This window comes from Chiroxiphia lanceolata, chromosome W, assembly GCF_009829145.1.
Source record: "Chiroxiphia lanceolata isolate bChiLan1 chromosome W, bChiLan1.pri, whole genome shotgun sequence".
NCBI classification, from domain to species: Eukaryota; Metazoa; Chordata; class Aves; order Passeriformes; family Pipridae; genus Chiroxiphia; species Chiroxiphia lanceolata.
Genome location: NC_045670.1, coordinates 1,232,754 through 1,249,031, shown reverse-complemented (window position 1 = coordinate 1,249,031; position 16,278 = coordinate 1,232,754). Strand labels below are relative to the sequence as shown.

The 16,278-nt window shown below is 43.5% G+C and overlaps 1 protein-coding gene across 1 annotated transcript in view; it reads left to right on the top strand.

Moving 5' to 3' along the window:
• The window catches only part of LOC116780085 (E3 ubiquitin-protein ligase UHRF2-like), a 202,820-nt gene that overhangs the window by 67,414 nt on the left and 119,128 nt on the right, over positions 1-16,278 (top strand). The window contains exon 3 of the mRNA XM_032674568.1: positions 1,823-2,085. Coding sequence (XP_032530459.1) covers positions 1,823-2,085 — 263 coding nt within the window. The remainder of the gene's footprint in view (positions 1-1,822; positions 2,086-16,278) is intronic.

Here is a 16,278-nt window from a genome sequence, read left to right as displayed (position 1 = left end):
TAAAAAAAAAATTAGAAGAAAAGGCTGTTTTGCAAATGAAGTAAAACTAAAAATACATCTGGGAAACATTCCTGTTAAATATTATTTCTGAAAAGTAGTTCCCTCAATTTGATTTTACAGTAACTGAAGATATTCTGAGCATTTTTAGAATTTATTTGAAATTTTTCATCTTAGAGTCCTTTTCCATATGCTTTATCTTCTTCACTTGGTATGGCTCCATAGCAGTTTTATTGCAGCAATGTTTTCTTATACTTGGTGTGCAGTGTACGAAGGTGTTCCTCAAGTGGGGTTTTTTTATACTATTTTAATCCAGTTGACATTTCAAAGAAAATAACTGTTTATACACTACATTTTTTAAAAGAATGCCTGTGTAACTGAAGCAATGCATACCTCAGTGGTTTAACTTGAATCACAGGAAAACCCTTGTATTGTTGAAGTAATACATATTTAATCAGTTGAAAGCTTGAGAAAATGTCTTATGAATGAATCTCAGAATCACAGAATATGCTGAGTTGGAAGGTGTTACAACCCGCCCCAGAAAAGGGTGGGAGGGTAACCCAGGTTCTTATTAATAAATCCCTTGGGGTGGATTAGAGTGAAACAACACTGGTTTATTCTAGAACAATTTTGTTTCAAAGGTAAACAGGTGTGTTAGCATTTTGGGTGTTATCATCTATATCTATCATCTATAGCAATATGGCATAAAGATAACCTTTAGGGAAAATGCATAAGGGAGAGAAAGGAAAGACACGAGGAAGTTGTAGACTGTGATGAGGTCTCCCCTCAGTCTCCTCTTCTCCAGGCTGAACAGACCAAGTGACCTCAGCCGCTCCTCATATGGCTTCCCCTCAAGGCCCTTCGCACCATCTTCATTGCCCTCCTTTGGACGTTCTCTATTAGCTTAATATCTTTCCTATATTGTGGTGACCGAAATTGCACACAATATTCAAGGTGAGGCCGCCCCAGTGCAGAGTAGAGAGGGACAATCCCTTCCCTTGACCAGCTGGTGATGCTTTGCCTGATGCTCCCCAGGACACGGTTGGCCCTCCTGGTTGCCAGGGCACACTGATGACTCATGTTCAACTTGTCACAGACCGGGACCCCCAGGTCCCTTTCCGCAGCACTGCTTTCCAGCATCTCATTCCCCAGTCTGTACGTACATCTGAGGTTGCATGCTCTACAATAGAGTAGTTTCATAACTGATTACCAGCACTATTGTGAGCACAGAAAGGAGAGGAGTCACGAGAGACTTCTTTTTCTTTCAGCTGAAAGATTTATGGAAGCACCAGTCTCAATTGGTTATGACAGCAGCCTCGTTAGGAAGGGGGAAGGAGATGGGCTCTCCAAGTCTTTCTCAAACGCTGAAGGATTCAGTGGCAGTGCAGGTCAAAAAGAGTCTGAGTTAAGTAGTAATTCCAATTTGGAAGTTCGGGGAAGTCTTAAAATCTGGTTGTGGGCTAGTATTTTAAGTATACGTGCTTATTTTAGTCATAAGGAACAATTCCATGAAGCAAGACAAAGTTCAGCGGAAAGAGAAATTAAGCTACTTTGCAGATTAAAAAATAATAAATCGGCCTCAACTTTTAAAAATATGTTTTATACAAATTGTGTTCATAACAGATCTTATTAACAGTAGAGGAATAAAATACTTAAAGCACAACACTTGAATGACTGAACGTTGCTCTAATTCACACAAGCCCAAACCAGTTGAAATCAGCAGTGTAGAATTTTCACTGATGGTTAAGTAGTTTAGTCAGCTTTCTTTTCTGTTCTTAACCAGGATTATAGAAAATAAATATTCATTATCAAATTTTCCTTTTAGATAAACGAATTGGTGGATGCCCGTGATGTCAGCATTGGAGCCTGGTTTGAAGCCCATATAGAATACGTTACTCGAGCAACAAAAGGACATAAGAATGGTAAAGCTCAAGTAAAGAGTGGCGATTCTTACAAAAGGACTAATGGAAACATAAGTCAAGATCATTCTAGCGAGAATGCAAATTATTTGGACAGTAGACCGTCCACATCTTACTCAGACTGCATGAACACTGATGAAGAAGCTGTCTATCATATCAAGTATGATGAGTAAGTGCTTCCGATATTATTTTGAGGACATCATATATTATGATTTGGTGTGTATAAACAAAGAATTTTGTTGGAGAAACTTGGAATCAAAGAGAGCGAGTTCAATATTGCAACCAAGAAAAGAAATATCAAAAAGCCATAACGTCTTTCAGTCAGATATAATGACTATCCTGAGAGTAATGAGGTTTTTTTACTTTTATTCAAAAATTCCTGTGATGTATTAACTTTATCTTGACTTTATGAAACTCAGAATCCCTATCACTAAGGAAAGGAAACTATGCATTGGATTTTTCTGTACTCATTTTTCTATGTAAAATATAAGTTAATATTTTCTTTAAAAACTACTTTGCTCGTATTCAGTTCCTTCCATTGAAGTCTAAACAAGTGTTTCATGGGAGCAAATTCCGGTGCTTGAATTGCTTAAATTTTGTTTTAAAAGTAATATTTATGCATGAGATGACTGGTCTGCATTTCACGTAGCGGTTTCTTGTAGAGAATCTGGTGACTGGGAACACAAAACCCCTTCTGAGCTGGAGTGAGGGTACAAAGGGATTTTTTATTTTTATTTTTTAAATCTGTGGTACAAGTAAATTTCAGAACCTATGACAGATGTGCTAGAGTAGAGGCTTTATGCCATAAACTCAGTGGGATTTGCAGGGATTTCTCATCACCAGCTTTCGCACTGATGCATTCACATAAATTGGATCCTAGCTTATTAATCATGCCTTAATTTGCTGAAGCAGCTTACTAAGCTTCTAAACCAATGGCATCAACGAGAATTTTTTATTACAGAGAACAACAACAACAACAAAAAAAATCACACTTTGGCATGCGAGATTAAAGTTAAAGGAACATATGTTTACTTTACACAGAAGCATATTCAGCATTAGCCTTGTTGAGAATAAATTCAGTTCAAGATTTCAAAATATCTTTTTAAGTATCGATTTCAACTTTCATTGTTTTAATAATTACAATTTAAACCAGTTTTGCTAGGGGAAAAAAGCAAGAATGTTGAAGACTCAAGTTGAACGTCTTTTAGCTGGTCTTGGCAATACTAGATACAACTTTTCTTTATATACATACCTTGGAAGATAATATAACTTTTGTCTGAACATGGAGTTCAAATGCAATTTAATATCTGCAAGCATCAACTTTTTATCTGCAGATATGTTTGTCCATGCACACAAAATAGATACCTACAATGTTGAAAGCAAAAATTTACTTTAAAAATTATTGTAATACTTAAATTCAGAAGTTTCTCACAACTTCAGTCACCCAGTCTCATTACAGTTGGACTAGATGATCATTGCAGGTCCCTTTCAACTGAACTATTTTAAAATAAATAAGTAAATAAATTAATTCATTGTCTCTAAAATGATAGATATGCATCATGGTATGCTTTCAAAGACCTGATTCTAAGATTGGTTAATTGTGTAACATCACAGAAGTATTTAATCGAACAAAGGGCAAAATATTGAGACTGTGTTTGTAATCATTGGAGTTAAATTATGAGGGAGAAGCCACCTGTGAAGCAGAAAGTATAGTCAAGTTGATCTGATTTGCATAGGTGTACCTATGCTTACAAAACATTGATTTTACTTCATGTGTACCTTAAGATCTCATGCGGCAGCCAGTGGCAAGTTCACCATAAAGCAAGATCTTAGGGAGGCGGTGGTCCTTCATCCTCGAGACGTGTCCTGCCCAGCGCAGCTGTGTTCTCAGCAACATGGACTCGATACTTGTGATTGCTGCTTGTTCTAGAACAGACGTGTTAGTCACATAATCTGACCAGTGGATGTTTAGGATTGTACGGAGACAGCGTTGATGGGATGAAGGACCACCGCCTCCCTAAGATCTTGCTTTATGGTGAACTTGCCACTGGTTGCCGCAAGAGAGGAGCCCCAAAGAGAAGATACAAGGACTCCCTGAAACAACATCTCAGCCTTGGCCATATTGATCAACATAACTGGTCTACTCTGGCCTCCAATCGGGAGGTCTGGAGACACACAATCTATAACGCTGCTGATGCTTTTGAGAAAGCACGCAGGATCACTCTCGAGGAGAAAAGACAACGCAGAAAGATTCGTGCCTTGCAGAATATTCCACCTAAGGAGTCCTTCTGCTGTGCCTTTTGCAACCGGACGTGCCTGTCTCGTATTGGCCTTTTTAGCCACCAGCGCGCTTGTAACAAACGTGGGTAGAGCCCTCCTCAAATCTTCGTTCGCGAAGCCTAGCCATGATGACCTTAAGATCTATCATTTCCAGTAGGTGCAGTCATCTTAGTCTTCCTATAACACAATCTGTCACAGGTTTGTGTTCTTAGCCAGTGACCATACTAAAACAATATGTCTTCTCTAATTTTGCTTACGCCATGGTCATTTACTGCATTGGCCTAAAATGTTAATAGTTTGAGCTTACGGGGAGAAAAGTTATTTTAAAACTTTCTAGCAAGCAAGATCTATGCATTTATCAGCTAATAGAAACTTCAGTAAAAGTTAACTGCCTACATATGACAAAACACAAGACATCATTTGTGACACTTTGTATTTACCTTTCAATATCATCTAACAAGCAACCCGCAGATGGAGACCATAAGCCTGGTGCCCATAAAGCCATCAAAATGTCTTTCTTACATTATGGAGAAGACTATGGGGTTTGCCTCTGACACAGATTGACAGCTGCTCAGATCCTCAATGAGATCATCTCAGTATCTAGACTGGTTCTCCTTCACTGCTTGTTTTATTATCCAGTCTAGAAAAACTGTTCACCAAGAAGGCTACAGCTGAAGGACAAGTCTGTTGTAATGTTTTGAGATGGGATTGGGAACATGGATTAGACCTACTCTCTGCTTCTGAGACTTCATGTTATGGCAAAGATCGTTTGATACTCAGCTGTTGTGGCAAGTCCAGCCTGACAATGCATACACACAAAAAGGGTGGGTGGGTGTGGAGGGGTGTGTGTAGGTGGGGGAGCTGTGACAAACATTCATTTTCTTTTAGTTTTCTTTCTGTTTACATCTGGAACTGACTAGTCAGTGTTGTTTATTCAGAGGATGCTGGAAAGCTATTCACCCTTGATCTCAACGTGAAGCCCTCCGCTGTCATAGATCTAGTTCTTTGGACCAAGCTTCCTAGTACAGCTCTATTTCTCCTAGCTGTCTTCAAACCCAAAAGATCCCACAGGTCTCGACTTAAATGATCTAGAGCTGTTTCTTTCTTTCCTTTTTCTTTTTCTGCCCTCCCTTCCCCCGGTTGTCCCACCAGTATTTTCCACTGGTCAATTCAAGAGCAAGTTGAATGTTGTCTGACAGAGTATATCTCGCACCTTAATCAGCTTTACTTATACCGGAGCATGGTTGTGTTTGCTTGGGGGTGGGGGGGAGAAGATCATGCTAAGAGGTCCTACCAACCTCCTTGTAGGTATTGAAAGGTTGCTATTAGCTGCCATCACCACCCCCACTGCCCCCGTCAAGCTTTTATTTCGCCTGACTGAACAAGCCTAGTCCCCCAGCCTCTCCTCATAGAGCACATCTTGATGGCCATCTTGCCAGCCCTCCGCTGGGCTAACACCAGCTTGTCAGCATCTTCCTTGCATTGAGGGACCTAAACCAGACATAATATTCTAGAGATGATCTAACAAGCGCTGAGTAAAGGGAAATAATCACTTCCCTCAATCTACTGCCTATGCTCCTGATGACGCAACCCAGAATGCTGTTGGCCTTCTTTGCTGCCAGGGCACACTGCTGGCTCATGTTCAGCTTGCTGTCTACCAGGACCCCCAGGTCCTTTTCTGCAGAGCTACTACCCAGCCAGTCACTCTGCAGCCTGTATTGTCACAGCAGGGGTATAGTGGGTTGACCCTGGCCAGCAGCCAAGTACCCACACAGCCGCTCGCTCACTCCTGTGTCCTGCAGGACGGGGAGAAAGTAGAAGGAAGGCAAGAAAATTTGTGCATCGAGATACAGTTTAAAAGGTGAAGCAAAAGCTGCGTGCGCAAGCCAAGCAAAAAGAGGAATTCATTCACTAATTCCCACCAGCAAGCAGATATCCAGCCACTTCTTAGAAAGCAGGGCCTCAGCTTGGGAAGACAAATGTCATAACCACAAAAGCCCACCCACCCCCCACCTTCCTCCTCTTTCCCTGAGCTTTTATTTCTGAGCACAATGTCACATGGCATAGAATATCCCTTTGGTCAGTTCAGGTCAGCTGTCCCAGGAGTGTCTCCTCCCAACTGCTTGCACACACCCAGCCTACTTGCTGTGAGGGCAGAGTGAGAAACAGAAGGCCTTGATGCTGCACAATTACTGCATGTAACTTCTGTTGTCTCATGAGGATCACAACAGGATTTTAAAAGAAAGTCAATAAATGAAAAAACCCCTTTACTAACCATAGTTGTATCTAGCAATATTTTTAATTCCATTTTTACTGACATGGATTCTTTAGCAAAAGTGAGAAAACTAAAAACTTTTACAGCATTTTCTTAGTTCTTGAGCCTTTCTAAGAGTATGGTTTTCTCTCATGTATTAGCTTGATTTACATAACCCTGCATAGTCCCATTTTCTGATACCTTAGTTACATACTCATCTTGTATATTTGAGAGTGTAGGTTTTAATTTAACATTGTGGTCATTCATATAAATAACATGTTTAAATATAGGACGAAATTTTATGTAAAAACATATCTGCTGCAGTACTCAGTGAGATTCAGATTATGGATATAGCTTATTGATATATAACCCCACTAGTGACAGATTGCCAGCCTGATGTTACCTCATTCACTTATTACCCTCTGTGCTAAACCCATGAGCCAATTGCTTACCCACCGCATGACGTGTTTTTCCAGCTGTGTGCTGGACATTTTGTCCAGAAGGATCCTGTGAGAGACAGTATCGAAAGCTTTTCTGAAATCCAGAAAGATTACATCAACTGGTTTCCCTTGATCAACTAGGTGGGTTACCTTGTCATAAAAGGAAATCAGGTTTGATAAGCAGGACTTTCTTCTCATGAAGCCGTTCTGGCTGTGACCAATGACTGTGTTGTCTTTCAGGTGTTTTCCAATACTTCCCAGAATAGTCTTCTCCATAACTTTAAGAGGCACTGAAGTGAAACTGACAGGTCTGTAATTTCCGGGTTCCTCCCTCTTCCCCTTGAAATCCGGACATTTACCAGCTTCCAGTCAGCTGGGATCTCTGCAGATTCCCACAACTGTCAAAAATCATTGAGAGAGGTTTTGCAATGACGTCAGCCAGCTTTTTGAGGATCCTGGGATGAATGCCATCAGGACCCATAGATTTGTAAGGATCAAGCTGGAGCAGCAGATCCCATACACCATGACCTTAGGCTCCATCTGTCATAACAGTCTTTCAGGGCAGGAAAGAGGGTGTGTAGTTTTGGTTGCATGCTGAAGCCAGTTCTGATTCCGTCATCGCTGTGCTTCATCAAAGTTAATTCTTCATTAATCTGGGTGGTTTTTACTGTAGTACCCTTGATATGGCACATAGAAACTATAGAAGTGATGATATACAGTGTAATATAGCAATTAACATCATACAATATAATTCATTGGCTATTCTCACCAAAGATCAAATCCCCTTGAGGCACACACCAGACTTCCCCATCCTCTCACAGTACCTACCAAGTGCACCTAGGTCCTTGAGCAGAAACAATCCCATGGATATGTTTACCTTTTGTTGAGGGTGGAATAACCCAGACTGTTTTTTATGAGCACTACAGGAACTTTATCTCCTTCTATGGTGCACATGAGTTTTGATATGGCAGAATCAGACTGATTGGGAGATCCTCTAGTATTGACAAACCAGGTGGGTTTTACTAAATGTGTATCCCAATGTTTGATGGTCCCAGCACCCATTGCTCTCAGTGTAGTCTTTAACAGTCCATTGCATCGTTCAGTTCTTTCAGAGGCTGGTGCATGATAGGGAATGTGATTATACCCCCTCAATGCCATATTCTTTGGCCCAAATGCCTATGAGGTTGTTTCGGAAATGAGTTCTGTTGTCTGACTCAATTCTTTCTGGAGTACCATGTCGCCATAAGACTTGATGTTCAAGACCCAGGATAGTATTCTGGGAGGTGGCATGGGGCACAGGATATGTTTACAGTCACCCAGTGGTTGCTTACACCATTGTAAGCACATGGTGATTGCCATGGCAGGTTTGGGGGAGTGTGATATAGTCAGTCTGCCAGGCCTCCCCATATTTATACTGTAATGGTTTTGTTACCCTCCCTTATATTTTAGTCATTGTTCTCCATACCAGAGATGCTTTAACCACTTGGATTGCTTAATTGCAGCTCATGTTTCACATTCATGGATAGCCTGTGTGATAATGTCCATGGTCAAGTGCCCCCCTTGATCTGTATGTTGCATCTCTTCCTTGATGGCCTGAGGTGTTGTGGGCCCACTGAGCCAGAAATAATTCACCCTTATGTTGCCAGTCCAAATCCACCTGAGCCACTTCAATCTTAGCATCCTGATCCACCTGCTGGTTGTTCTGATGTTCTTCAGTGGCCCAACTCAGATACATGAGCATCTATGTGACATACCTTCACAACCAGGTTCTCCATCTGGGCAGCAATATCTGTCCACAGTGCAGCAGCCCAGATAGGTTTACCCCTACACTGCCAGTTATTCTGCTTCCATTGCTGCAATCACCCCCACAGGGCATTTGCCACTATCCATGAGTCAGTATAGAGGTAAATATTGGCCATTTCTCTCATTCAGCAATGTCTAAGGGCAACTGGATGGCTTTCACCTCTGCAAACTGACTTGATTCACCTTCTCCTTCAGCAGTTTCCATAACTTGTCATAGGAGATTCCATACAGCCACCTTCCATCTCCAATGCTTTCCCACAAGATGGCAAGATCCATCAGTAAACAAGGCATATTGCTTCTCACTTTCTGTTAATTTATTTTACAGTGGGGTCTCTTCAGCACCTATTACCTCCTCTTCTGGCAACATTCCAAAATCTTTGCCTTCTGGCCAGTCCATGATCACTTCTAAGATTCCTGGAGAACTGGGGTTCCCTATTTGAGCTTGTGTGATCATTACAACCCACTTACTCCATGTAGCATCTGTTGCCTGATGTGTAGAGGAGACCCTCCCTCTGAACATCCAGACCAGCACCGGCAGTCGGGGTGCCAGGAGGAGTTGTGCTTCCAAAGCATCTTGAACTTCTTCATAAGCTGCCAGTATCTCCTTTTCTGTTGGAGTATCATGGGCCTCAGATTCTCTGTATCCCTGACTCCAAAAGCCTAGTGGTCAACCTCGAGTCTCCCCTGGAGATGGTGACTTTTGGTTCAGTATTTATTGGGGTGCCTTGTATTGGATAATGAATAATGGGAATTCTTCATTGGTTAACAAGGTGTAGACAGGTGGTGTTACAGTCCTTGTCTTGATTTCTCCAGCCTTTTGAGGGATATCCCCAACAAGTGTTATTAGTGTTTGAACTCTGAGCAAAAACCACATTTCCAGAGGATCTCTTGGCCCTTCTTTGCATGGTATAACCTTCGAGAAATTGAATAGAGAATTGTCTTCTGGTTGAAGTATGGTAAATTTAGGTTCTGTAAATTTGGGTTCAAATAATGCTTTTACAGACCATGCCCACATTAAGTTCTTCTAGTTAATTGAAAGTTGACTGATCTGGTGTGTATAATGGGTCAAATAGTGGGTAAAAATATCATGTCTGAATGCTGCTATATTCCTCAAAGGTTATAGTTTTGGGTCCAAGTTCACTGTTGTCAATGGCTGGATGAGGGGGTTCAAGTCGAGATAAAATGGTCACATTTATCTTTGGACGTGTGGCTTTACAGGACTCATGGTCGAACATCAAATCATGCGGTGCATCATTAGGAGGGTTATAAGTTTGGTAAGCTCCATGCACCATAGGAGTACCTTCCCAGTCTATCCAGTCTCCTTTTTACTTGTCCAATATGTGGGTAGGTACATTGGAGAGGTTGCATTGGTCATATTGAAGATAAAGGATAAATTCAATGGTGTCATAAAAAATCGTAAACTTTGCTCAACAGATTCCAGTAAAGCAACACATATACCTTGATTGGTATGGTTTCATATTTTGACAAACCCTTTGATTAATTCCCAGGTGAGGTTCCGATGTATCTCGCCTCCAGCAGTCTGCTCTGCTGAGCATGTGCACAATGCAAATAATGATATAAGCATAACCAACATATTATAACTACAGTTACCAACAGGCAGTGAACCATAGTCCAAACTGGAGGTCTTCCATTCATAGCTCCAGGTATTTTCCATGTTAAACAGTTACCTGTAAAAGAAAAGAAAATATCGGCTCGGCCCCTTCTAGGGTCGACATTAAAATGAAGGGGTAATCCACTGAGAACTTATTTTATGTTCTTTGCCATAAGCATCTTTTGCTCTCCAAGTGAACATATTTAAGGGAGCGGTGAATACCATGGGTATGGCTCCTACGGTAGACAGTCCCACTAGTATGGGCTGTCCTGGGAAATGGGAAGGTTCTTGATTATTTTCAGATTTTGATGCTGCTGATATTAAAGAGGGAGGCTGTGGGTAAAAGGTTGTGAGTCTGTTTACTCCCCATTGGTCATTCACCATTTTTACAGCATCCCATAATTGTCCAGTCCAATTTGAATTTTGGGGCTTTAAAAATCGCTTAAGCAGGCCATTTGTTCTCTCAACTATGCCATTAGCTTGTGGATAATAGGGTGTGTGAATACCTGCTGAATTCCTTCTTCTTTGGCCCAATCTTGGACTATGGTAGCTGTGAAATGTGACCCATTGTCTGATTGAATTGACACAGGTTTTGGGAAGAAACTGAACCATGCTTTAAGAGTTTCCACTATGTTTGCCCCAGTCGCTCAAGGGAAAGCCTCTGCTTGTACCAGTCCTGATCTAACCTCCACTCCTACCAACACATATTGCTTTCCCTCGGAATTTCTGAAAAGGTCCAATATAGTCTACCTGCCACGTATCCCACAGTCCCTTCCTGTCTCTTATGTGCAAGGGAGGTTGTTCTAGGGGATGACGCTCTAGTCGAACTTGACACTGTTCACATTGCAGATATACAGGTATGACACATCTCACGAGTTACTGGCCATCCTCTACTTACTGCTTCTTTATATAGATCTTGTGCCCCTGTATGCTGTCATTTTGAGTGAAACCACTCTAATAATTGGTCCCAGTTTTCTGCTGGAGGTTTTACATCTAGTGGGGCTATTCTGTCCAGTTCATTTGCTTTGTTATTCCAGTGGCTAGTTGGGGTTCCATCCTCCTGGTGAGAGGTTACGCATCCAACTAGAAAATTCCCTTTTCTTGCTACAGTAAGAATTTCCTGCCATTTTTCTTTTTGCCAAACAGGGACTCTATTTACTTCCCCGTCATTTTTGTCCCAGAAGGGGAGCCTCTCAATGCACCCCTTGAACACAGCAAAAGAATCGGTATAAATACATATGGAGTCAGAGGTTTCCGATTCATGGTTAAATATACTCCAAACTGCTACCAATTCTCCCACTTGTGCAGTACCTTTTCCTTCTGTTATTATCCTGTCTCCTGTATTTACTTGCAAAGCTACAGTACGATATTTCCAAACTTAACCTTCACACTTTGCTGATGCATCAGTAAATTACACATTCTGCAATTGTTCTGAATATAGGGGAGCAACTTGAATCAAAGAAGGTGGAGAATCAGTTGTGTTGTTCAGGGTTACCTCTTCTTGTAAGGGAAGGTTTTTTGGAGGTCCTTCGGTTACTTGAAAGATGGTACAATAATGTTCAATTTGGGAGTACCATTTTCAAACAGAAGCTCATTGGGCCACCCGGTCAGGGGGTGGAGTTCCCGACAAAATTGGTTTGATGACTTTAAAAGGTCCTTTTAAAATTAGGGACTGTAGGCCGACAGTTCTTTCTTCTTCCCGAAGGGCAAGGCTGACCACGAACAAACCCTTTTCCCAAGTGGAGTACCATTTTTCTGCATCTTTAAAACTTTGAGAATAAAATCCAATAGGTCAGGTAGGACCATCAGGTCCTCACTGCCATAAATGTATGGACAGTCCCGAACTGGCAAATCTCCACTCAATTTGTATGGGATCAGTAGGATGTATAGGTCTGTGGCCTATACACCTGGTTGTGGCTAGGTTTTGGTAGTAGGGGGGCTACAGGGGTGGTTTCTGTTAGAAGCTGCTAGAAGCTTCCCCCATGTCTGGTAAAGCCAATGATGGAGCAGGGTCCTGGCAGGGACCTGCAGCCCATGGAGAGAGGAGCTCACACTGGAGCAGGTTTCCCTGGTAGGACTTGTGCCCCTCTGGGTGACCCACGCTGGAACAGCCTGTGCCTGAAGGATTGCACCCTGTGAATCACAGAATTGACCAGGTTGGAAAAGACCTCCGAGATCAAGTCCAACCCTTGATCCAACACCACTGTGGTTACTAGACCATGGCACTAAGTGCAACATCCAGTCTCATCTTAAAAACCTCAAGGGATGGTGAATCCACCACCTCCCTGGGCAGTCCATTCCAATGTCTGATTACTCTCTCTGTAAAAAATTTTTTCCTAATATTCAACCTAAACATCCCCTGGCAAAGCTTAAGACCATGCCCTCTTGTCCTACTGCTAGTTGCCTGGGAGAAGAGACCAACCCCCACCTGATTACAACCTCCTTTCAGGGAGTTGAGTGATGAGGTCTCCCCTGAGCCTCCTCTTCTCCAGGCTAAACAACCCCAGCTCACTCAGCCTCTCCTCATAAGACTTGTGTTCGAGTCCCTTCACCAGCCTCATTGTTCTTCTCTGGACTTGCTCCAGCACCTCAATATCCTGCCTGAACTGAGGGGCTCAGAACTGGACACAGTACTCCAAGTGTGGCCTCACCAGAGCTGAGTACAGGGGAAGAATCACTTCCCTGGACCTGTTGGCCACACTGTTCCTGATACAGGCCAGGATGCCTGTACAAGTTTTGAGCTGGCTTCCTGCCAAGTCCCCGAAACCTGACAACAAGGACCTGCTTTCCCAGAGAGGGAAGAAAAAAAAACGACCTAAGCAGCCAAAGCTATAGCAAAAAATATATATATATTTCTCATATGAGACAGATATATACAATGAGAATGCTATACACCACAATAGAAATCCTAAATAGCTCCCCAAAAGGGGAGACGGGAAGGGAGAAGGGAAAAGGACAAAAAGGGACTAAGACCAAACAAGTCTACACAATCTAAAACTCAGCAACCAGACAACTGAAGGTAAATTAGCAAAATCTTACCACTTCCCTTTGAACAAGCAGGATGGCTAGACACAGCCCAGCACTCTCCCCTCACGCGTGGCAGATAACAGCAGTCGCTGTAGGCCTCAGCTCCAGATAAGCCAGACCGAGACAGGGACCCACCATTCTCGAACCTCGCCAGAAAGGAAGAGAGCGAGGTCCCTCCTGCTGGCTTTATTTATACCTCCAGTTACATAAAGGAATAGCATGGAATACTTCCGTGATCACCTTCCTAGTTCCTTCGTGGTTACAAGCTGGTCTCCAGGAAGGCCTAGAGTGAAACCATCACATGCCATTGGCCTTCTTGGCCACCTGGGCACACTGCTGGCTCATGTTCAACTTCCTGTCAATCCAAACTCCCAGGTCCCTTTCTGCCTGGCTGCTCTCCAGCCACTCTGTCCCCAGCCTGTAGCACTGCATGGGGTTGTTGCGGTCAAAGCGCAGGACCCAGCACTTGGTCTTGTTGAACCTCATCCCGTTGGAATCAGACCATCTCTCCAGCTTGTCCAGGTCCCTCTGCAGAGCCCTCCTGCCTTCCAGCAGATCAACACTCCCCCCCTAACTTGGTGTCATTTGCAAAAAATACACTCGATCGCCTCATCCAGATCATCAATAAAGATATTAAACAGGGCTGGGCCCAACACTGATCCCTGGGGGACACCACTAGTGACCGGCCGCCAACTGGATGCAGCACCATTCACCACCACTCTATGGGCCCAGCCATTCAGTCAGTTCTTAACCCAGCAGACTGCACCTGTCCAAGCTGCAGGCTGCCAGCTTTTTCAGGAGAATGCTATGGGAGACAGTATCAAAGGCTTTGCTGAAGTCCAGATAGACCACATCCACAGTCTTCCCTTCATCCACCCGGTGGGTCACCTGATCATAAAAGGAGATCAGGTTGGTCAGAACCTGCCCCTCTTAAACCCGTCCTGGTTGGGACTGATCCCTTGTCCATCCTGTAGGTGCTGTGTGATTGCACTTAGGATGATCTGCTCCATAACCTTGCCAGGCACTGAGGTCAGGTTGACAGGCCTGTAGTTTCCCGGGTCCTCCTTGCAGCCCTTTTTGTGGATGGGCGTGACATTCACCAACTTCCAATCATCTGGGACCTCCCCAGTGAGCCAGGACTGTTGGTAGATGATGGAGAGCAGCTTGGCAGGCTCTTCCACCAGTTCCCTCATCACCCTAGGATGGATCCCATCTGTTCCCACAGACTTGTGGGGATCCAAGTGACTCAGCAGGTCACTAACTCTTTCCTCCTGGATTACAGGGGGCCTATTTGGCTTCTTGTCTCTGTCTACCAGTTCCAGAGGCCAGTTGTCCTGAGGACAACCTGCCTCACTGTTGAAAACTGAGACAAAGAAGGTGTTAAATAGCCTTTTCCTCATCTTTGGTGACTATGCTCTCACCCATGTCCAACAAAGAATGGAGGTTTTCTTTGCCCCTCCTTTTGCTATTGATGTATTTGTAGAAGCACTTCATGTTATCCCTAACAGAAGTGGCTAGATTGAGTTCAAATTGTGCCTCTGTCTCACTAATTTTCTTTCTACATGACCTAACTATATTCCTAAACTCTTCATAAGTAGCCAGCCCTTTTTTCCATAGTCGGTAAGCTCTCTTTTTTCCCCTAATTTCCTTAAAAATTTCCCTGTTCAGTCAGGTTGGCCATCTTCCCTGCCGGTTCGCCTTTCGGCACACTGGGACAGCCTGCTCCTGTGTGTTCAAGACTTGCTTCCTGAAGCATGTCCATCCCTCCTGGACCCCTTTGTTTTCAAGGGCTGTTTCCCAAGGATCCCTCTGAACCAATCTTCTGGGTAGGCCGAAATCCGCCCTCTGGAAGTCCAGTGTAGAAGTTTTATTGATGGCCCTCTTTGTGTCCCTAAGTATTGAAAACTCTATTATTTCATGGTCACTGTGCCCCAGATGGTCTCCGACCACTACATCTCCCACCAGCCCCTCTCTGTTTGGGAACAGGAGGTCTAGTGGGGCCCCACCCCTGGTAGGTTCATTTACCAGTTGAAGCAGGAAATTATCTTCTATACAGTCTAGGAATCTCCTAGACTGCCTCTTCTCCACTGTGTTGAGTTCCCAACAGACATCTGGCAGGTTAAAGTCACCCACAAGAACAAGGTGTGGCAATTTTGAGACATCCACCAGCTGCTTGTAGAATAATTTATCACCCTCATCATCCTGATTGGGTGGTCTGTAACAGACTCTCACCAGGATATCAGCCTTGTTGGCCTTCCCCCTGATTCTGATCCACGGGCACTCAACCTTATTGTCACTGACTTCAAGTTCTACAGAGTCAAGAGTCTCTCTAACATTTAGAGCCACCACTCCACTTCTCCTACCTTGCCTGTCCTTTCTGAAGAGCTTGTAGCCATCCATGGCAGCACTCCAGTCATGCGAGTCATCCCACCACGTTTCCGTGATGGCGACTACATCATAGCTTTCCTGCTGCATGATGGTTTCCAGCTCCTCCTGTTTATTACCCATACTGCGTGCATTGGTGTACATGCACTTCAGCTGGGCTGCTGATATCACGTCTAACTCTGGCTTTCCACACTTAGGCTCATCTCTGGAGAACCTGGTTTCAACCCCCTCCCCCTTCAAATCTAGTTTAAAGCCCTCTTGATCAGCCCCGACAACTTACGGGCTAGAGTCCTTTTGCCCTTCCTAGATAGATGAAGTCCATCTGACTCTAGGAGGTTGGGTACCATAGAATTTGCCCCATGGTTGAAAAAAACAAAATTCTGCCGGTGGCACCAATCCCTTAGCCACCTATTGGTAAGATGGGTCTTCCTACTCCTCAGTCATCCCTGCTACTGTAGGAACTGAGGCAAACACCACCTGTGCTCCTGTCCCATTAACTAATCCACTCAACGCCTTGAAGTCCTTTTTAATTAGCCTGGTACCTCTCTCATTAATGTCATC